Below are 21,586 nucleotides of genomic sequence, written 5' to 3' on the forward strand. Positions count from 1 at the left end.
AGTCGCCCTGCCCCCCCCCCCAAATCCCCACCCCTGTTGAGTACGGGGTCGTCCGGGTCGGGAGGGAATCAGCCTCTGAGGGGATGAGAAGCGGGGTCCAGGGGTTACCACCGAGGAGCCCCTCCCCTACATCGCCCACTGGACCCTCTGTCTCTCCTCTATCCGGGTCCTGAAACCCCCAAGCTCTGCTCCCTTCCCGGCTGGAGCACCACCCCGGAGTCCTGGGAAGACTTCGGGGTCTCACAGGCCGCCATGCCCAGGCTCACACTCTGCAGCTGTGGTATTCCCTCATTGCAGTGTCCCGACCACCCTCAGGGAGCCCCGGTTCATGGAAGACAGCCTAGGTGAACCACATGGAGTTCGTGCGCTTCAACAGCAAGGCTGAGACTGGAAGGAAGCCGCGCGAGCACATCCTCGGTGGACCAGGAGGAGCTGGAGTACTGGGAGCTGGAGACACAGAGAGCCAAGAATGAGGAGCAGACTTTCCCAGCGAACCAGAGGACCCTGCTTGGCTTCCACAGCCAGCCCTTTATAGTCAGCAGCACACAGTTTGGACTTCAACACGGTTTCCGGCTCAGCCTGGACCACAGCATCTCAGTCGGTTCTTAGTTTATCCTTCTGCCCTGGGCACCCAGCTGTTTCATCATCTTTCCTTCCAATTTCGTGAGTTCACATTTTTAAAGGGTCTTTCCACGGACAGGCCCTTCTCTGGTATTTCCACGAATGCTTCAGACTCTGCGGACTCCTCTCCTGCCGCTGCCTCAGAGCCTCCATGGGTCTCTCAGGCTCCTCATAGGACTTGGGACTGAGAGGACTTGGGACTGAGGAAAGAAGGATCTGCAGGCCCAGAGAGACTTCCCCACTGAGCTGTGATCCCTGAGAATGCTTGCCCTGCCCCCGCTTGATCACCACTGACAGAGTTTTACTGTCACCCAGTAGTCTCTAATGCTTTTGTCCACTGCTGCTGCGGAACCCTGGGGATGATTTAGTCTCTCTGTCCATCAGGAGGGATGCTGTGCCCTTGGCATGGATCCTGCTCTTGGAGCCCCAGTGCTTCCTGATTATCTGGTAATTTCAGGTTTCCAATCCTTCCCTGTAAGTGAGGAAGAAATACCAGTAATTGCAAACCATCAACAACTTTCCCACACCACATTCCCTTCACCACCATTACACATTGTCCTCAGCATGTTCCTGTCCTTTTTGTTTTTCTCCCATGGATGGGAAAGACAGGCTAAGAGGGCTACATACCCAACATAGCCAGTGAGCTGCAGCTCCCAGCACTCCTGTGGTGACCAGGATGGGGGCAGATTCCCAAAGCCTAGGACTGGAAGAGAGCCAAAGAGGTCTCAGCCTGAAGGGAGAGATGTCCTAAGGGCAGAAAGAAAAATCAGGGTTAGGCAAGCAACCCTCCCTTCACAGAGAAGGAAGATCTTTTTCTTCCCTTTCACTCTTTAAAGTTTTGTTTAATTAACTACAGGTCAAATTTCCACAAAATCTTTTTTTTTCTGGTCTTTACTAGCATTTTTTGCTTCCCAAAATGGATGTAACAAAAGACGTGGGTCAGAGAGAAGAGACCACTTTAAGAAGCACTGCATTTACTCATCTTCCACAAGGAAACAGAGTTGGGTACCTGACTGTTCAACAGCACAGTGGTTTAAGAGCATCTGTGAGGGCAGACAGGCAAACCAGGCTCTAGACACTCTTCAGCTTGGCAGAAATCAGATGAAGAAAGCCCTATTCCACAGGGATGTAAAAGGTACTGCCATTCATCTCTTCTGTTTCTGTTGCCACAACATTTTTCCTCTTTTAATTATCATATGATGTAGTTTCTCAAGTCCTCCCTTTAGCCACCTATGATTGCACAGATGATGCCAAGGAGTCAATGTGCTCAGGTCACCCATTGCTAACAACTTCTCAGTCTCAGAGAGAGGGAGATGGAGAGAGAGAGAGAGAGAGAGAGAGAGAGAGAGAGAGAGAGAGAGATTCTCAGTTCTTGTTTATTAGCATCTATAAGCAGAGGGACTCCCTGATTTCCTCATGTCCTAGGTATTTTATGAAGCTCAGTTCTGACTTCTTCCTCTCTCTCCACATCCACAGAGTCCACCACAAACACAACGCCATCTGTGCATCCATCGGGTGTATGATTTCCACAGTGCTCTCACATTCTCTTGCCCTCCAACATCCCAGAAGTGAAAGTGACTGGGAATTTCCCGAGGTTACCTTGCTTTTCTCAGTGTTAAATCCTTTGGTAGGCACCGTACTTACAAATTCGTTGAACTGAGCCTGTATAAAACTGTTGTCTTTCCAACACTGTCCAAACCCAGAATAACAGTGTGAAAGGACAGAAAGGACAGCAGGCTGGACAGGATGGAAGTTTGGTCTGACAGAGTCCATTTTCCATTTCCCTGCTGCAAATGGAGTCCCAAAATGAACACGGTCTTCTTATCTGCTTAAGATTTCTCTTCCAGGGTGATGAAGCTACAGGACTGCAGCGCACAGGTAACCACTGCTGCTACCCTCCCCGCTCCCCTCACCGAGGCTTAGCTCTGAAAAAGAAGAAAAGGATCAGCTGTAATAATGTCCATCTCATCTTGTTTTTAATTTTTTAATTATCACAAAAAAGTGGCAAAAGAATCACATGAGGAAATTAACCAGATCAAAGTTAGAGGAGGCATCTTGAACCCATAGAGATTCACCAAGGTCTCTGCTACATTTTCAGTTTTCTTTTGTGCAAGATAAAAGCTGAGAATCTAAATTTACCTTCGTAACCCTCTGTCGCAGGATAATCTCTGCTCCAATGTACATTCTTTGTTTAAAATTGATTATGCATATCTTGACATTGATAGACATCATTTCCAGGACCTCTATCCTATGCCTTTGTTTTTTCCTGTTTATTTTATGCCAGTACCAGGCTGTTCTGGTCACTACAGCTCTGCAGCAAAATCTGAGGTTGGGATTGCAACACCTCCAGTTCTTAGTCCTTAAGATTGTATAGCACACATGTGGTGGCACACGTCTGTAATCCCAGCACTCTGGGAGGCAGAGGCAGGCAGATTTCTGAGTTCAAAGCTAGCCAGGTCTACAGAGTGAGTTCCAGGACAAGCAGGGCTATACAGAGAAACCCTGTCTCAGAAAACCAAATCCAAAAAACCAAAAAACCAAAAAACAAACAAACAAACAAAAAACATAAAACAAAAAAAAGCTGTTCATTTTGTATTTTTCTAAACCTATTAAATGAATTAGGATTTTGATAGTGATACATTAAATCTGTAAGTTAATTTTGATAGAATGGCCATTTTCACATTCTTTTGGGGGGGCTTGGGTTTTTTTGGGGGGGTTGCTGTTGTTGTTTTGTTTGTTTGTTTGTTTGTTTGTTTGTTTGTTTGTTTTTGAGATGGGTTTCCCTGTATAGTTCTGGCTGTCCTGGAACTCACTCTGTAGACCAGGCTGGCCTCGAACAAACTCAGAAATCCACCTGCCTCTGCCTCCCAAGTGCTGGGATTAGAGGTGTGCACCACCACTCCCAGCGCCATTTTCACAGTCTTAACTCTGGCAGTCCAGAAGCATGGGTTTTCTGTCCCACGTCTAAGACCATCCTCTGTGGTTTCCTTTACAGTGAAGTTTTCATTGTAGAGTTCTCCCATTTCCGTGGTTAGAGAGATCCCTAAGCGCTTACTTCTAGGGAGTCACTTAGAATGCATGTTTCTCCTGGTGTCCTTCTCTAAGACTTCTTTCTTTCTTTCTGCCTTCCTTCCTTCCTTTCTTTCCTTCTTTTTTTTTCTTTTCTTTTCTTTTTTTCTTTTTTTTCTTTTTTTTCTTTTCTCTTTTTTTGTCAGTATACAATAGAGTTTATTCAGGGCATGGGGAAGGGAGTTAAGAGGGTAGTAGAGGCAGAGAAAGGCAGAGAGGGGGAGAGAGTAGAGAGGTAGAGGCCAGCCATGACCACTTAGAGAGAAAGAGGGGGAAGGGAATGAGGAGAGATGGGGAACAAGAGGACAAGAGGCAAGAGAGAGAGGCAAGAGTTGAAGGCTACTTTCTAACATGGATTTTTGTATCCTGAAACAATAAGGGTTGAATAGGTCCGAGAGTTTCCCTGTGAACTCAACTGGGACTTTTCAAGTTAAAGAATTGTGTTTTCTGGAATAAGAGATAGTGTGACTTCTTCCTTTCCTATTTTAATGCTTTTCTTTTGTCTGATTGAGACAGCTGAGGTTTCAAATAAGAGAGCAGCAGAAAGTAGACAATCTTGTCTCTTCCTGATCTTAGAGGACACACTGGTTGTCCTCTCCATTTTACACAATGGTCCAGCCTTCTTCCTTCATCCCTCTCCCCAAACCCCTCTCCACTTCACAGAATGGTCCAGCCCTCTCCCTCTCTCTCTTACATATGGGAGGAGGAGAGGCTTCCTGGAATTTCTTACCCATTACCAGAGATTGGCTCAGCCTTCTCCAAGGATAGCTCAGAGAGGATCTTAGGAGAGATAAGTCAGTTAACCCTCCATCTGCAGTCCTTGTGAGCCATGGCCCTGCTCACTGCCAATTCTCAGCCCCCACACAAGATCGCTGGAACCTGACTCCAAGGATGCTGGGTCTCTGACTCACCTGGTCAGGGAAGAAGTCACTTTTCCTAGTTGACACCCAGAGTCTCTGACCCTAGCTAGCCTCATTCACCCAGATCTGGGGGAGATAATCCTGAAGACTGGGCTGTTGGCAGTTTTCTCCCACACCCCATTTCTGACCCCTTCTCAGGACAGTCTCATGGCCCTGCTGGAGTTTCCAGAAAGAATGTAAAATGCCTGATCTTTCCAACTCTTCTCTTGCTGTCTTTTGGCTACTTTGTGGGTTCATTTTTCTTCCACCTTTTCAACCCCTTAACACTAGATAAAAGAGGAAAAATGGGCAGAGAGGAAAGAAGGCAATGTCCTGCTGATTTGAGGTATTCCTTGGGGCAAGTTTGATCTCAGGATATCTAATTTTTTCTTCTTCCTCCTCCTCCTCTTCCTCTGCATCCTCTTCCTCTTCCTCCTCTTCTTCCTCTTCCTCCTCTTCCTCCTTCTCTTCTTCTTTTTCTTCTTCTTCTACCTTCTTCTTCTTCTTCTTCTTCTTCTTCTTCTTCTTCTTCTTCTTCTTCTTCTTCTTCTTCTTCTTCTTCTTCTTCTTGTATCATTACTTAACAAACTGTGACCAACAGCAAACAACCAATAACTTACCCTGCCTCTCAGGACTCTAGCATTTATATAATCTCTCAAAAGTGCCCAGAATTCCAAATGCAACACAATCCCAGAACTATCTGCTGCTGGCAAAAATCACGCCCCTGATAGAGCACGAAGCAAATCATAGTCATCTGGGGGGGCTAGAAAAGGGGAAATCATTTGAAATGCAAATAAAAAATTATATCGAATAAAAAAAGAAAGAAAGAAATCATAGTCATCTGTTCTGGACAATCTGAAGCAGCCCCATATCGCCATACCTGGGATTAAAACAAAAACATAATATTTTTGTGGTTTTATTTTTAAAGAAACCCAAAATGCCAAAATTATCACTAGTCTTCTCTTCAGATTCTCCAAAGATTCATGTGACCCATCACTCCAGACTTGAAGGTGTTGTCACACTAAGGGTCCCTATGATCCTTCCCTGCTGACATCACTCTGACCTGGAGGAGGAGCTGACCCAGGACATGGAGCTTGTAGAGACCAGGTCTGCAGGGGATGGAACCTTCCAGAAGTGGGCATCTGTGGAGGTGCCTTCTGGGGAGAGTCAGAGATGCACAGGCCATGTGCTGAGGCATGTGCAGCCCCTCACCTAGGGATGCCTGAGGCATGAGGCAGCCCCTGACCCTGAGATGGCATAAGGGGAAGCTTGAGCCTTCTGCAGACCCGTGGGCAGGGACAGGGATAATGGTTGTGGTCATAACCTTCCTTCTTTCCCCTTCCCTCCCTTCCTTTCCTTGGCCCTCCTCAGTCCACCATCCCCATGATGACCATTGCTGGTGCAGTCCTTGGAGCTGTGACCATTTTGGGTTTTATCATTGGAGTCATTCTGATGTGGATGAACAAAAATGCAAACATGGAAGGGTCAGGGTCTGACGTTGGGTTTCAGGGGGAGGGTGTTTTTATTTGTTTCCTTTCAGCAACTTCAAGAAGGATACATAGCAAATGGGAATCCACACACACCACGTGCATATACACCGCGCCTATCTCTGGGTCTGTGTGGTGGACACTCACCTTACTCTAAAGCACAGGGAAAATGAAGGGCAGATTCATAACACTGATGACAAATGTCATGGGGATGTGACCTCTCAGTGGTCAGAGGTCAGGGGAGAAGGCCCTGCTGAGTACAGACCTTCAGGCTGGCACTGGTTCATTCCCTGCATACCTCCTTCCTCATCTGCTGGCAGTTCTAGGAACTTCCTGTGGTCCAGAGCTTCTCTAGTCTATCAAAGCTTTTCTTCACACATGTCCGACAAAGGGAACTACACTCAGCCTCAGGTAATGTTGGAGGAAGGCTTGTCCCTGAGGCATATGGGGGTGGAGCTGGAGCTGAGGGAGCTCAGCCAGCCCAGAATTCCCCCTGCAGCCAAATCTTCTTGAGGGTTTGAGTGTGTCCTGTTGTTAATATTCTAGGTTCCTGTCTGACTGCAAGCATAACAGGGTATCATTAATAATGTCAGGGACTGGTGCTTAGCCATGGGATGGGTTTCAAGTTGGGCTGGTTATCAGTTGGCCCTTCCTTTGGTCTCTGTGCCATCTCTGCACTTCTTTTAGGCAGGATAAATTCTGGGTTGAAAGTTCTCTGGATGGGTTAGTGTCTTTATCTCTCCACTGTTGGGTCCTGCCTAGCTACAGGAGGTGGCCTCTTCAGGTTCCATGTCCCCAGAGTTAGGCATCTTGGATAAGGTCACCCATATTGACTCCTGGGAGCCTCCCCTATCCCAAATTCCTGGGAGTTCCTAGTCATGTTCTCCTCCCCCAAGTCCTTGCCCCTGACAAATGTAGATTTCCATTCATTTTCATAGCCTTTTGGGCCTCTCTCTGTCTCTTCTCCACCCCTACCCCCCCCACCCTGACCCCCCCACCCCACCCCCGCACCAAACCCCCACCTCCCTCCCTGTATTTTCTTCCCCCTTCTTAGAATGATTCAAGCATCCTGCCTTGGATCCTCTTTCTTGTTTAACTTCTTTGGGTCTGTGGGGTACATCACAGGTATCCTATACTTTATGGCTAATGTCCACTTATCAGTGAGTATATAAATTCCATCCATGTCCTTTGGGATCAGCATGATTTTTTCTAATTCCATCCATTTGCCTGCAAAATTCATGATGGACTTGTTTTTAATAGCTGAGTAGTATTTCACTGGGTAAATGAGCCACATTTTCTGCGTCCATTCTTCAGTTGAAGCACATCTGGGTTGTTTCCAGTTTCTGGCTATTATGACTAAAGCAGTTATGAACATCATGGAGCATGTGTCCTGTGGTATGGTGGAGCATATTTTGGGTATATGCTCAGGAGTGGCATAGCAGCCACTTTGACAGGCATGGAGTTTTCTGCATGTCTGCCATGAAGTCTAGATTCTGCTTCAGGCTCTGAATTCTCTCCTGACTGAGAATTTTCACCCCTGAGTGCAACAGCTTCTTTGCAGCTTTATAATAAATAAATAGTATCTGGCCTATTGTAAATCAATGCATTAGTACACATTAGCTTGAAGCTATCCTTTAGTTCTTCTATGTCCTGGTAGTGGTTATTCCTGATCTTTGCATGGCACTAAAATCCATTGGGTATTTAATAATCATGGAGTAACCGGGAGCAATAAAATAACAGGAAATGAAAAGAAAGCAGGTGGTTCTTTTCTTTGCAATTGTCTCATGAGTTGATTCAAAGCTTCCTGAAGGGGTGTCTGTTCTACTTCTTCTTGTTTGGCTAAAGAGTTTGTGAGAGGTTTCTCTGGAGGTAGGTCTAATCTTATAGGGAGGAACATGACACTGGAGATCGTTGTCAGCCTAGTTCTCTGTATGGTCTAGATCCCGCTTCTTTTTATCCTCCTAGACTCTTCCCCGTTTTTCTCCCCTTCTCTTCCCCCCTCCCTCCCAGCCCCCCCCCCCCGAAGCCTACTTATCTCCTTTCTTCCTTTTTTCCCCATTTTCTGTCCTTGTGTTTGCCATGGTCACTTCTGTCTTCGAAGAGGCTGGAGAGTTGGGCGGGGCGGAGAGTTGGGACAGGCGGCTGCGTCAGCAAGGATGGTGGCAGTGATTGTTTTCCCGTCTAACTCTATAGTTCCTATCTTGAAATCCACACCAATTGTGCTGATGTAGCTTTCCGTATAAGTATCATTATAAACCTAAGGAGAAAGCAAGACTTTCCAACCCCAGAACCACCAATCAGAGGTAACTTGAATAATCATATACGGGATTCGTGCTGGACAGTCACTGCAGCTGCAGCTACTGCCACCACCCTTGCTGACGCAGCCGCCTGCCCCAACTCTCCGCCCCGCCCAACTCTCCGCGAGCCAAGAGTAGTGAAAGGGGAGGAATGAGCTAAGCTGTTTCCAACTTTACCCCACTCCGACCCTTAGAACACAATCAGCAGCAGCCGCCACTCAGTAATCGCTTCCACCCAAAACGTGAACTTGAGTTTTGTGCAGTGGTAAATATGGATCTATTTGCATTCTTCTACATGTAGACATTCAGTTAGACCAGCACCATTTGTTGAAGATGCTTTCTTTTTGCCATTGTATGGTTTTGCCTTCTTTATCAAAAAATCAAGTGTCCGTACGTGTGTGGGTTTATTTCTGAAACATGAAGCAGGGCATGGGTGCAGCAGGAGGGACAGGAGTATTGGCAGCGGCAGACTCAGGTTGCCAAGAGGAAGGAGCAGATTTGCAGTGAACTTGAGGACCCTGCTGGGGTACAACAATGTGAGCGAGGGCGGTGAATTGACTGGAGGTCACGGCCCTTCTACCTCCCAACAGGGGAGCCACCCAAGTCCTAGGAACTCCGGGAATTTGCGGGCCCACTTTCACTTTCAGTTTAGGGGATTCCTCAGGAAAGATGGACTGGTGGGACTGCCCGCAGGGTCCTGCATGCTGTGACTCGGGAAGCCTCCTCTGCGGGAATGGGCAGTACACATACAAAGGCAGAAATTAATTGCCCTGAAGGAACACCTGAAAACATGGACAGCAGCGAGCGAACAAGGCAGCGCAAAGATACAGGGCCTACCTGGAGGGAGAGTGCATGGAGTGATTCTTCAGATACCTGGACCATGGGTGTTCTGTCAGGTGCAGAGGCCAAGGCCAACTCCCCCCTCTGCCCTCAGACTGGGGCTCAGTCCTGAGGAAAAAGAAACCCTCGGCTGGGGTGATGCCCTGCCCCCCACTTTTTTTTTAATCTTAAAAAAAATGAGCCAGGCGGTGGTGGCACACACCTGTAATCTCAGCACTCTGGCGGATTTCTGAGTTCAAGGCTAGCCTGGTCTACAGAGTGAGTTCCAGGACAGCCAGGGCTATACAGAGAAACCCTGTCTTGAAAAAACCAAATCCAAAAAAAAAAAAAAAAAAAAAAAAAAAAAAAAACTTAAAAAAAAAAAAGACAAAAATAATCACACACTGAAATTAACTAGAACAGAGGTGATATATCTCAGTGAATTTCTATCCCGTTAGACTACTCATTCTGAACGGCTGGAGATTCACTTTGAATTGTCAAATATATACCTGGCACCAACAGGCAAAGAAAAGGAAGAAAGAAGGAAAGAAAGAAAGAGGGAGGGAGGGAGGGAGGGAGAGAGAGAGAGAGAGAGAGAGAGGGAGAGAGAGAGAATCCTCCACAGAGTTAGAACTAGGAAACAATTGGCTCCTTATCCATAACTCAGAGTGATGCCTCCTGTCTGTCTCTTCTCATTTCCCAATATTTACCTTTCTTTTGTCTTTTGGATATGTAAAACTCTGCACATGTGTACACTTGCTTACATAAATACATATGTTGTTGGCTATATCCCAAACACAAGGAGAGACTACATAATTTTCTTCCTGAGCTTATGTGACCTTGATTACTATTACATATGCTAAGTTCATCCATTTTCCTAAGTTATTTGTGATTACATTGTTTAAACATGAATGTCTTCTATTTAATATGTATATCATATTTTCATTATCCATTGAACTGTCAGTGCACACCTGGGTTGGCTCCAATTGTTTGCCCTACAGAATGAAGCAGCAATAACCACAGGGTGAAGGTATGTCAACAGTGGAGTTATCTCCATATATGCCCAGGAGTAAATTAGCAGGGTCATGTGGTTGTTGAATTTATTTCTTTCTTTCTTTTTTTTTTTTTCTTAGTTTTGGTTTTGTTTTTTTTGAGACAGGGTTTCTCTGTGTAGCCCTGGCTGTCCTGGAACTCACTCTGTAGACCAGGCTGGCCTCAAACTCAGAAATCTGCCTGCCTCTGCCGCCCAAGTGTTAGGATTAAAGTGTGTGCCACCACTGCCTGGTTGTATTTTTTTTTCTAAACCTATCAAATAAATCAGACTTTTGATAGTAATGCATTGAATCTGGAGGTTAATTTTGGTAGAATGGCCCCTTTCACAATATTTTAACTCTGCAGTCAGAAGCATGGGTTTTCTTTCCAGCCTCTGACATCATCTTCTCTGATTTCCCTTTTCATTATCTTTAAATTTTCATTGTAGAGTTCTCTCATTTCGTTGGTTAGATAGATCCCTAAACACCTAATTCTGGGGAGTTACTTAGAATGCCATGTTTGTCCTTATGTCCTCTGAGAGTACCCTGGTAATATAAATAAGGCTGCTTTTTTAGACTAACTTTGTATCCTGCTATAATGTTTATCTTACAATGTTTATTAAGTCTGAACGCTCTCTAGTGGACTCAGCAGGGTCTTTAGGAACCATATCATCTGAAATTAAAGACAGTTGGACTCTTCCTTTTCTATTTTGATCCCTTTTATGCCTTTCTCTTATCTAACTGCAATAGCTAAGACTTCAAGCACCATATCAAATAACAGAGTGGAGACCAGACAGACTCTTCCCCTTCCTGAGTTTACCAGAAACACTAGGCATCCCTTCATTTCACTGCTCCAGCACTTTCCTTCTCTCTAACCTGTGGGGGGAGGAGAGCAGGCCTGTGTCTCCTGCTATATCAGAGACTGTCTGTGACGGTTTGTATATGCTTGTCCCAGGAACAGAAGGTGTGGTTAGAGGAAGTGTGTCACTGTGCTGATGGGCTTGGAGATCTTCCTCCTAAATGCCTGAGCATGCTCAATCTGTTCCTGGCTTCCTTTGGATAAAGATGTAGAACCCTCAGCTCCCCCTGCACCATGTCTCCCTGGATGCTGCCATGCTTCTGCCTTTATGACAATGGACTGAACCTCTCTGAACCTGTAAGCTAGCCCCAATTAAATGTTGTCTTTTATAAAACTTGCGTTGGCCATGGTGTCTGTTCACAGCAGTAAAACCCTAAGACACCGGCTCTCCTCAGGAGAGTTCAGAGTCTCGTCAGGATGAAAAGGGAGAAGGTTCCTGAAATGACAGAAAGCTGCTCCCTTGGCTCTGCAGTCCTTCGGAGCCATGGCTTCTCTCAGGCCTCGTTCTCCGCTCACACCCAACCTCTGTGAAGTCTGACATCAATGATCCTGATCCTCTGAGCCACTCCCAGACAGGAGAAGAGGTCCATTTATCCTCTTGGGACACATAGATGCTCCTGGGCACAAGGTCTAGAATTTCCAGACCACTGTATCTAACCTACTGGGGACATTTCCTCCCAGGTGGCCTCACAGGCACTTCTGGAGACCCGAGGAAGAATACAAGGTACCCAAACTTCCTAACTATCCTCCTCAGATCCTCCAAAGGCACATGTGACCCATCACCCCAGACCTGAAGGTGATGTCACCCTGAGGTGCTGGGCCCTGGGCTTCTACCCTGCTGACATCACCCTGACCTGGCAGTTGAATGGGGAGGAGCTGACCCAGGACATGGAGCTTGTGGAGACCAGGCCTGCAGGGGACGGAACCTTCCAGAAGTGGGCATCTGTGGTGGTGCCTCTTGGGAAGGAGCAGAATTACACACGCCATGTGCAGCATGAGGGGCTGTCTGAGCCCCTCACCCTGAGATGGGGTAAGGAGGGTGTGGGTGCAGAGCTGGGGTCAGGGAAAGCTGGAGCCTTCTGCAGACCCTGAGCAGGTCAGGGCTGAGAGCTGGGGTCATGCTGCTCACCCTCATGCAGCTGTATAATGGAAAGGAGCAGGGTTCATAAGGAAAAATGCACAGTGTACAGTATGAGGAGAAAAGGGAGAATCATGAAGTGTAAAGGAGCTAAGTCTCTGCTAAAAGAAATAAAGTTTGAAGAAAAGCCTGGTGCTAAGTGGAAGAAAGGGACAAGCCCCACACAGCTAAGCTTCCAACTTGTGAAAGGGAATTAAAGAAGAGCTTAAGCCCTGAAGGAAAGCACCCAAACCACAAAGCTGCTTAAAATGTAATCGAATGAGGAGGCCAAGGTCCAGCCCTGACAAGCAGTAGAATTCGGCAGCTTTCTTCTGACTTATGGAATCTCCCTCCATTTGTGTGTCCGGAGTGTCCCTACATGGAGGACCAGAGAGGCTACTGAGCAAAGCTGGGAGAGTGAACCCTGGATTTCCCTGGAGAACCCAAGATCTGGGAGATGCCAGATTCCTCAGGATTCCCAAGGAAAACTGCTAAGAGGTATGAACCTGCCTGAGAAAGAGACTGCATTGCAACCGACACAGTTGACAGGACTTGGAGATCTGAAGAAAGCTTTGGCAGCAGACATGGAGATGCAGTTTGCAGTTTGCCCAACTTGAAATTAGTCTGTGATACAGTATTTCCTCACTTTGCTCTTTTTTCTTCCTTTTGAAACAGAAGTGAGTGTACGTCCTACGCCATTGTATGCTTGAACTACATGACCCGTTTTTTTTTAATTTATTTTCTTTATAGAGGTGTTGCAGATAAGAGATTGTCTTGAGTCTCAGAAGAGACTATTAACTTAGAAGGTTTTTTTAAAGACTTATTATGTATACAGCATTCTGCCTGCATGCATGACTACAGGCCAGAAGAGGGCACCAGATCTCACTAAAGATGGTTGTGAGCCACCATGAGGTTCCTGGAAATTGAACTCAGAACCTTTAGAAGAGCAGCTCTCTTAATCACTGGGCCATCTCTCCAGCCCCCAACTTTGAAGTTTTAAAGAGTTGAGACTGACAGACGATGCAGACTTTCAAAGTTGTACCGACCATCTTTTACATTATGATATGGCTACAAGCCTGTGGGACAAGGTAGTGGAATATGGTAGTTTGAATGAAAGTGGCCCCCATTGGCCTATAGACTTGAATGCTTGCTTGGTCATTATGGAGTGGCACTGTCTAATGGATCAAGAGGTGTGTCACTCAGGGTGGGCTTGGAAGTTTCCAAAACCCAAACCAGGCTTAGGCTCTCTTCCTGCTGCCTGAGGAACCAGATGTGGACCTCCAGCTACTGCTCCAACGCCATGCCTGCCTGCATGCCGGCAGCTTCCCTCCAGGAAGACAATGGACCAAACCTCTGAAACTGTAATCCACCCCCGTTAAAAGATTTCTGTTCTTGTTGTTGTTGCTGCTGTTGTTTTTATTGTAGTTGCCATGGTCCTGGTGTCTTTTTACAGCAAGAAAACAATAAGACAAAGTTGAACTTAAAAAAAAAAAATCATTGTAAAGACCCTTTAGTGAAAATCAGAGAAACTTGAATCTTCTTTTGTTGTATCAAATTATAAGTTGTTTGTTGTTGTTGTTGTTGTTTTTAACTAAAGCCTTATAAAAAGAAAATCACAAAAAGTCCATCTGACTCACAGGATGCTGAAGCAACATTGTATTTAGAGTGAGTATTCACAGATTTCTAGCTCTGCCCTAGCCAGGTTAATCCCATCCTCTTAGGTGTTCAGGACCTGCTCACCCCTTGTCCCTGAGATAGTAGCTGGTGGTGTGATCGTGCTCTGCAATTGCATAATGAGCATACTGTATACATTCTGTAATATTCTATCATATTCTCTGCTTCTCTCTGTCTCTGTTTGTCTCTGTCTCTGTGTCTCTCTCTATCTCTTTCTGTCTCTTTCTGTCTCTCTCTGTCTCTCTGTCTCTGTCTCTCTCTCTCTCTCTCTCTCTCTCTCTCTCTGTCTCTCTGATGGCTGACTCTGGATAAGTAATCTGCTCTTTCAAGAGCAATCTCAAAAGACACCTAGGTAATTAGGGACAGAGGACTCCTGGGGACGGCCAGCAGGAACCCAGTTCTGTCCTGCTGCCATGTGAGGAACCCATAAGTCATGTGACCCCAGCTCTAGTGAAGCCTTGAGGAACACAGCAAGAAGAAAACAGGGCCTGGCAGAGGCCCTGAGCCGGGGTCAGCCAAGAACTCTTGATGTCACTGTGTCACTGTGGGAAGGATCAGTGGTTGGTGTCTCCAGACGCTGAGCTCGGATGCTTTGCTACGTAACAGCAGATAACTGAGAAGTGCAATTCTCCAACAATCTTCCTGGGGAAGTCAGAGAACTCTGAGCTGAAGCTCCAGTGCCCAAACATGAGGAATTATCCTATCCAGCATTTCTATCTGCCCTAAGCTACTATAGGGCAGTCTTCTTATCATTTTATTTCAATTTTAAGTGTTCGAAGCAAAGTCTTAGTCCAGACTAGGTCAGAGGTGGGAAAGCCCAGGGCCTGGGATTCCCCATCTCCCCAGTTTCACTTCTGCTCCTAAACTGGATCAGGTCCTTCTGCCCGGACACTGATGATGAGCTGTCAGGTCTCACCCCCACTGGGTGACATGATCCCTGGGAACCAACCAGCGTCGCCGCGGGCACTGGTCATAAGCCGCGGGCACTGATTATAAAGTCTATGCAGCCTGCGGGACTCAGCGGCCCCAGATCCTAGATGGGGAGATGGCGACGCACGCACTGCTCCTGCTCCGCGCGGGTGAGTGCGGGGTCGGGAGGGAAACGGGCTCTGAGGGGAGGGGTGGGGGCGGCACCGAGGAAACCGCGCCCCCGCGTCACCCACCGGACCCTCCGCCCCTTCTCCACCCGCGTCCCGAGCCCCGCGCCTGGATCCCCTCCCTGCCCGTGCGCCCGCCCAGAGTGCCAAGAGGAGGTCGGGGTCTCACCGCGCGCCGCCCCCAGGCCCACACTCGATGCGATATTTCTCCACCGCCGTGTCCCGGCCCGGTCACGGGGAGCCACGGTACATGGAAGCCGGCTACGTGGATGACACGCAGATCATGCGCTTCGACAGCGACGCGGAGACTCCGAGGATGGAGCCCTGCGAGCCGTGGATGGAGCAAGAGGGGCCAGAGTATTGGGAGCTCCAGACAAAAGTTGCAAAGGGCCACGAGCGAAGTTTCCAAGTGAACCTGAGGACCCTAATTGGCTACTATAACCAGAGCAAGGGTGGTGAGTGACCCTGTGTCAGAAGTCACGACCCCTCCATGTCCCAACACAGAGACCGGAGTGTGTGTCAAGTCCGAGGAACTTCCAGAAGTTGTGGGACCCGCTAGGACCCAAGACCTGGGACCCACTTTCACTTTTAGTTTAGGAGATTCCTAGGACATGAAGGGCGGGCGGGGCTGACTGCGGGGTCCCGCAGGCTCTCACACGTTCCAGTGGATGTATGGCTGTGACGTGGGGTCAAACAGGACCCTCCTCCGTGGATACTGGCAGTTTGCCTATGATGGCCACAATTACCTCGCCCTGAATGAAGACCTGAAAACGTGGACGGCGGAGGACACAGTGGCGCTCATCACCCAACGCAAGTGGCAACAGGCTGATGAGACAGCATTACAAGAACTATGTGGAGAGCACCTGCGTGGAGTGGCTCGACAGATACCTGGAGCTCGGGAAGAAGACGCAGCTGCGCACAGGTGCGAGGAGGGGGGATGGCAGGGGCGCAGACAGCTCCTCCCTCTGTCCTCAGGCTGAGGCTCAGTCCTGGGGAAGAAATCCTTAGCTGGGGTGATGCCCTTGTTTCTTCTTATTTATCTTTTTTTAAATGGCAAAAACAAAAAACACTGAAATTAACCAAAAGAGAAGCTATACATCTCAGGGAATTTCTATCCAGTTAGACTACCCATTCTGTGAACTGCTGGAGATTCACTTTGAATTATCAAATATAAACCCAGCACCAACAGGCAAAGAAAGGAAAGAAAGAAGGAAAGAAAGAAAGAAAGAAAGAAAGAAAGAAAGAAAGAAAGAAAGAAAGAAAGAAAGAAAGAAAGAAAGAAAGAAAGAAAGAAAGAAAGAAAGAAAGAAAGAAGGAAAGAAAGAAAGAAGGAAGGAAGGAAGGAAGGAAGGAAGGAAGGAAGGAAGGAAGGAAGGAAGGAAGGAAAGAAAGAAAGAAAGAAAGGAAGAAGGAAGGAAGAAGGAAGGAAGGAAGGAGGAAGAAGGAAGGAAGGAAGGAAGGAAGAAGGAAGGAAGGAAGGGAAAGAAAGAGGGAAGGAGGAAGGAAGGAAGGAAGAAAATCCATGACAGAGGTAAAACTAGAAAGCAGTAGGCTCCTTATCCTGTTTCATAACTCAAGGTGATTACCTGCCTTCAGTCTCATTTTTTTTTTTTTTTAGATTTTTTTAAATTGTTATATGTAAGTACACCATAGCTGTCTTTAGACACACCAGAAGAGGGCATCAGATCCCATTAGGGATGGTTGTGAGTCACCATGTGATTGCTGGGATTTGGCTATAGGTTACTTTGGTAGAATGGCCATTTTCACAATATTATCTCTGCCAGTCCTGGCGCAAGGGTTTTAGGTTGACCTTCTGACATCCTCTTGTGTGATTTCCTATTACAGTACCTTGAAGTTTGCAAGGTAGACTTCTCTCATTTCCTAGGTTTAATAGACCCCTGAACTCTTAATTACTTGAGAGTTAATATGAATGGCATGTTTCTCCTGGTGTCCTTCTCTAACACTCTTGATAAGTGAAGGCTACTTTTTTTTCTTAACATTGATTTTGTGTCCTGAAACAATAAGTGTTTCTTAGATCCATGAGTTTTCCTGTGACTCAATGGGATCTTTAAGTAAAGAATCCTTTTGTTTGGAACAATACACAATGTGGATTCTTTCTTCTCTGTTTCGATCCCTTCCGTGTCTTTTTCTTTTTTGACTAATTCTGAAGCAAATATGAAATTATCACTGTCTCAACTGAGATACTAGAGAGTGGACGTCCTTGTCTGGTTCTAACTTTAGACAGAACTCTGGCTATTCCCCTCTGACTCAGGTTTCCATTCTCCCCCTCTCTTGCACATGAAGGAGGAGAGTTCTCCTGGGACTCCTCACCCTTTATCAGGGAAGTCCCTTCTTCCAGGTCTCACCCTTCTCTCAGGAAAGCTCAGAGTGTATATCAGGAGGGAAGAAGGGAAGACCCCGAAATAACCAAGTCAGTTAACCCTCCATCTGCAGTCCTTGTGAGCCACGCCCTTGCTCAGGGCCCCTTCTCAGCCCACACACAAGGTCTTTGGAGTCTGACTCCAGTGAGGCTAAACCCCTGACCCACCTGGTCAGGGAAGAAGTCACTTTTCCTAGTAGGCACCTAGAGTCTCTGACCTTGGTCTTGTTAACTCGAATCTAGAATTCCAGAACACTCTGTCTGAGCTACAGGGGACTTTCACCTCTACCACTCCTGATTAAGTCCATTCCCAGGACAGCTTCGTGGACACTGATAGAGGCCCCAGAAGAAAGAAAAATGCCTGAACTTTCCAACTTCTCTCCTCAGACCCCCCAAAGACAAAAGTGATGCATCATCCCGGACCTGAAGGTGGTGTCACCCTGAGGTGCTGGGCCCTGGGCTTCTACCCTGCTGACATAACCATGACCTGCCAGAGGGATGGGGAGGACCTGACCCAGGACATGGAACTTGTGGAAACCAGGCCTGCAGGAGATGGGACCTTCCAGAAGTGGGCATCTGTGGTGGTGCCTTCTGGAGAGGAGCAGAGATACACGTGCCATGTGGAGCATGAGGGGCTGCCTGAGCCCCTCACCCTGAGATGGGGTAAGGAGGGTGTGGGTGCAGAGCTGGGGTCAGGGAATGCTGCAGCCTTCTATCAACTCTGGAGGTCAGGGCTGATGGCACAAACCATGACCCTCACTTTCCCTTCCTTTTCCTTTCTGTCCCAGAGTCTCCTCTGTCCATCATCCCCTTCAGAGCCATTGTTGGTGCTGTCCTTGGAGCTGTGGTCATCTTAGGTTTTATCATTGGTGGTGTTAGGAGGTGGATGAAGGAGAAAAGAGGTAAGGGCTGCTCCTGGGTAAGGTAAGGGCTGCTCCTGGGTAAGGTAAGGGCTGCTCCTGGGTAAGGTAAGGGCTGCTCCTGGGTAAGGTAAGGGCTGCTCCCTGGTTCTTTTCTCTTAGCTCCTCTCACAAGGGTGCATGGTAAATATGAAGCACTACACATGTACTATATGCACAACTGTGCCCATCTCTCGGTGTGTGTGCTGACACTCACCTTGCAGGAAAGCTCATGGAAAATGAAGAAGAGGGCTGGAGAGGTGGCTCAGCGGGTAAGAGCACCGACTGCTCTTCCAAAGGTCCTGAGTTCAAATCCCAGCAACCACATGGTGGCTCACAACCATCCGTAATGAGATCTGACGCCCTCTTCTGGTGTATCTGAGGACAGCTACAGTGTACTTACATATAATAAATAAATAAATCTTAAAAAAAAAATTAAAAAAAAAAAAGAAAATGAAGAAGAAATTAATAACACTGATGGTGGAGGTGATCTACACATGAATCTCTGTGGTCAGAGGTCAGAGGTCAGAGGGGAAGGTTCCTGCGCAGCACTGCAGTTCACAGGTTGTCATTGGTTCATTCCCTGCATAACTCCTTCCTCATGACGCCGGAACCTTCCCAGATCTGCAGTCATTGTTCTGGAAATTTCCTGGGACCAGAACTTTCATAGTTTCTCATGGCGTTTTTTTTGTTTGTTTGTTTGTTTGTTTTGTTTTTCTCACAGGTGGAAACAGAGGCTATGCTCCTGCTGCAGGTCTGTATGTGAAGGAAAGTTGCCCCTGAGGCACTCAGGGTGGAACCAGAGCTGAAGGTTCTTCCTTCAGCTCCACCTCTCAGTCTCCTGAGTCGGCCTTGTTATTTCTTCTACTTCAGGCAAGGACAGTTCCCAGCCCTCTGACTCATCTCTGGAGACTTGAAAAGGTGACACCTGGTGACCTGGGATTGGGGCTGAGGCAAACAGGAAAGAACTGGGTCCCAGAGACTCTCAGATGAAGATCTTTGAATGAGAGGTGGGCCTTTGAGATGTTTTTTATATTGGCTGTGCTGACTCTTGTAGTTTATTTTGGGGCAGATATCTCATAGGACCAAGTGACAAGATCTGACAGTGAAATCACTTTGGGCATCGGTGTCTGGAGGGTTATGCGTTTCCTGTGCACACAAAGGGAAGACCTGGAGATACCAGCCCAACCCAGGACATCAGGACTCTGGCCCTGCACTGGCTGTCATCCCTTCCACAGCCAAACTTCCTGGCCCAACAGTCGCTGGGGGTAACTGCATCCTGTCAGCTCCTGCAGTCTGAGCTCCAGCTCCTCGCTTCCACACTGAACAGAAGAATATGAATATGAACTCCTTGACCTGAACAGTTCACTGGCTGGTAAATTTAAGGACTGAGAATACTCAAGAGTACTGGGGAGGAGGTAAGTGGCAGCCTGGAGAGCCTTCCATGGTTGGCGTTTCCTGTGCTGAGGGTCCGGTGGGACAGGAGTCCTCTGTGGGGTCTGCCTTGACAACGGGGCCTAGAGAGTCCTTGTGGGAAGCTGTAAAAGAAAGGTCTGGAGTTGCTGGAGAACCCAAGACATGGGAGATGCCAGTCTTTACATATTGCCAAGGCAGATCACTAGCAGGTGTGCAAATGGCCTGGGAGAAAGAAGTGATTCACATACAAGGATGACAGAACTTGGAGATCTCAAGAGAGCTTTGGTATCAGACTTGGATGTAGGTTAGAGATGGACCATCTGGTTTTGAGTCTTTGATCCAGTATTTCCTCACTTTGCTCCTTTTTCTTTCCTTTTGAAACAGAAATATACATCCAGTACCATTGTTGAGGAATATGACCTGCATCTTGATTTTTCTTTCTAGAAAGGTTGCAATTAGGAGATTGTCTTGAATCGCATAAGAGTATGAACTCTGAACTTTTAAAGTGTTGATACTGACAGACTATGGGAACCTTTGAAGTTAGACTGAATGTATTTTACCTTATGAATAGACTATAAACCTGAGGGGCCAGGTAGTGGAATATGGTGGTTTGAATGAAAATGGTGTCCGTTGGCCTACAGATTTGAATGCTTGGTCATTAGGGACTAGCACTATTTAAATGGATTAGGAGATGTGCTCCAAACACCAGGCCAGTCCCAGAGGCTCTCTTCCTGCTGCCTGAGGAACCAGATGTACAATTCCTAGCTACTTCTTCAGCACCTTGGCTGCCTGCATGTCGACCTCCTTCCCATGTAATTACCATGAACCAAACCTCTAAAACTGTAAAGTAGCCCCATTGAATGCTTTCTTCTATAGGAATTACCATTGTCATCCTTTCTCTTCCTAGCAACAGAACAATAACTAAGATACATGTTGAACTTAAAAAAAAAAAAAAAAAAAAAAAAAAAAAAAAACTTCATTAGGTTGAGAGATGGCTCAGTGGTTAAAAGGTTAAAAGAACTGCTCCTCCAGAGGTCCTGAGTTCAATTCTCAGCAACACCTTCCTGGCACACACCCATCTATAATGGGCTCAGGTACCCTCTTCTGGTATTTCTGAAGAAAGCTACAGTGTACTCATTCATAAAATAAATAAATAACTTTTTAAAAAACTCACTTTAAAGATCCTTTTGAGAAAAACTGAGAAACTTGTATTATCTTTTGTTGTATCAAATATTATCTTTCTTTTTTAATTAAGTAGTTACCAAAAGAAGATCTCTAAATATCCATCTAACTCACAGGATGCTGAAGTAATCTTGTATTTAGAATAAGTAAAAGTATCTCTTATTGTCCTGTTGTAATTGTTGTCTGGGAGACTTACTGCCTTAGTCTGCTAACCTAGACCTAGTCCTGGAAGCTTCTTGCCTCCATGTAATCTAATCTAGGCTTAGAATGTGTTCAGCTCTGAGGCCAACTCACTCTTTCTGAACTCTGTCAGGATCCACTCAGGTGTTCTGGCTCAAACTCCTCTCCCAGCTGACTTGTTCAACCTGGCTTCTCTCAGCCTCTGAATTGCTCTGCTTGGCTAAAACTAACTCTGGCAGTCTTTTCTAATCCTCTCCCTCCTTCTGATTCCCTTGTTCATTCTGTCTTTATCTGTGTCTAGTTGGTTCTCTCTTCAATTTGTCTCTGCAGCATTCTCCTGGTAGCGCTGCCTCCCTCTCCCTCTCTGTGCCCCAGTCTCCCTCTCAGCTCTACTGCACTGCTGTGCAGGAACTCTGCTCTATCCTGTGCTGTGCTCTCCTCCTGTAATGTCTGTCTCTCCCTTAGGTAGCTTCCCTTTCCTCTCTCTTCTCCTGAGAGTTGGGCATATCCTATTCTGTCAGATCTTTCTCTGATTTGTCACCTTTTCTGCCACTCAATT

The 21,586-nt window shown here is 46.8% G+C and overlaps 1 protein-coding gene and 2 pseudogenes across 1 annotated transcript; 2 read left to right on the top strand and 1 right to left on the bottom strand.

Annotated features, from left to right (window-relative positions):
- Nucleotides 1-1,659: 1,659 nt before the first annotated feature.
- On the bottom strand, nucleotides 1,660-3,644 carry LOC127670104 (ADP-ribosylation factor-like protein 4A; annotated as a pseudogene).
- A 2,331-nt stretch (nucleotides 3,645-5,975) lies between these two features.
- LOC127670105 (H-2 class I histocompatibility antigen, alpha chain-like) lies at nucleotides 5,976-12,189 on the top strand (annotated as a pseudogene).
- Nucleotides 12,190-14,836: 2,647 nt separating this feature from the next.
- On the top strand, nucleotides 14,837-20,081 carry LOC127669762 (H-2 class I histocompatibility antigen, Q10 alpha chain-like). Its single transcript, XM_052163969.1, is given in 8 exon segments — nucleotides 14,837-14,952; nucleotides 15,156-15,425; nucleotides 15,619-15,802; nucleotides 15,804-15,892; nucleotides 17,738-18,013; nucleotides 18,139-18,252; nucleotides 18,974-19,003; nucleotides 19,123-20,081. Coding segments are annotated over 8 exon segments (1,041 nt in total). The 5' UTR covers nucleotides 14,837-14,918; the 3' UTR covers nucleotides 19,167-20,081.
- Nucleotides 20,082-21,586: the final 1,505 nt, after the last annotated feature.

The sequence above is a fragment of the Apodemus sylvaticus genome, chromosome 19, assembly GCF_947179515.1.
Source record: "Apodemus sylvaticus chromosome 19, mApoSyl1.1, whole genome shotgun sequence".
Classification (NCBI taxonomy): Eukaryota; Metazoa; Chordata; class Mammalia; order Rodentia; family Muridae; genus Apodemus; species Apodemus sylvaticus.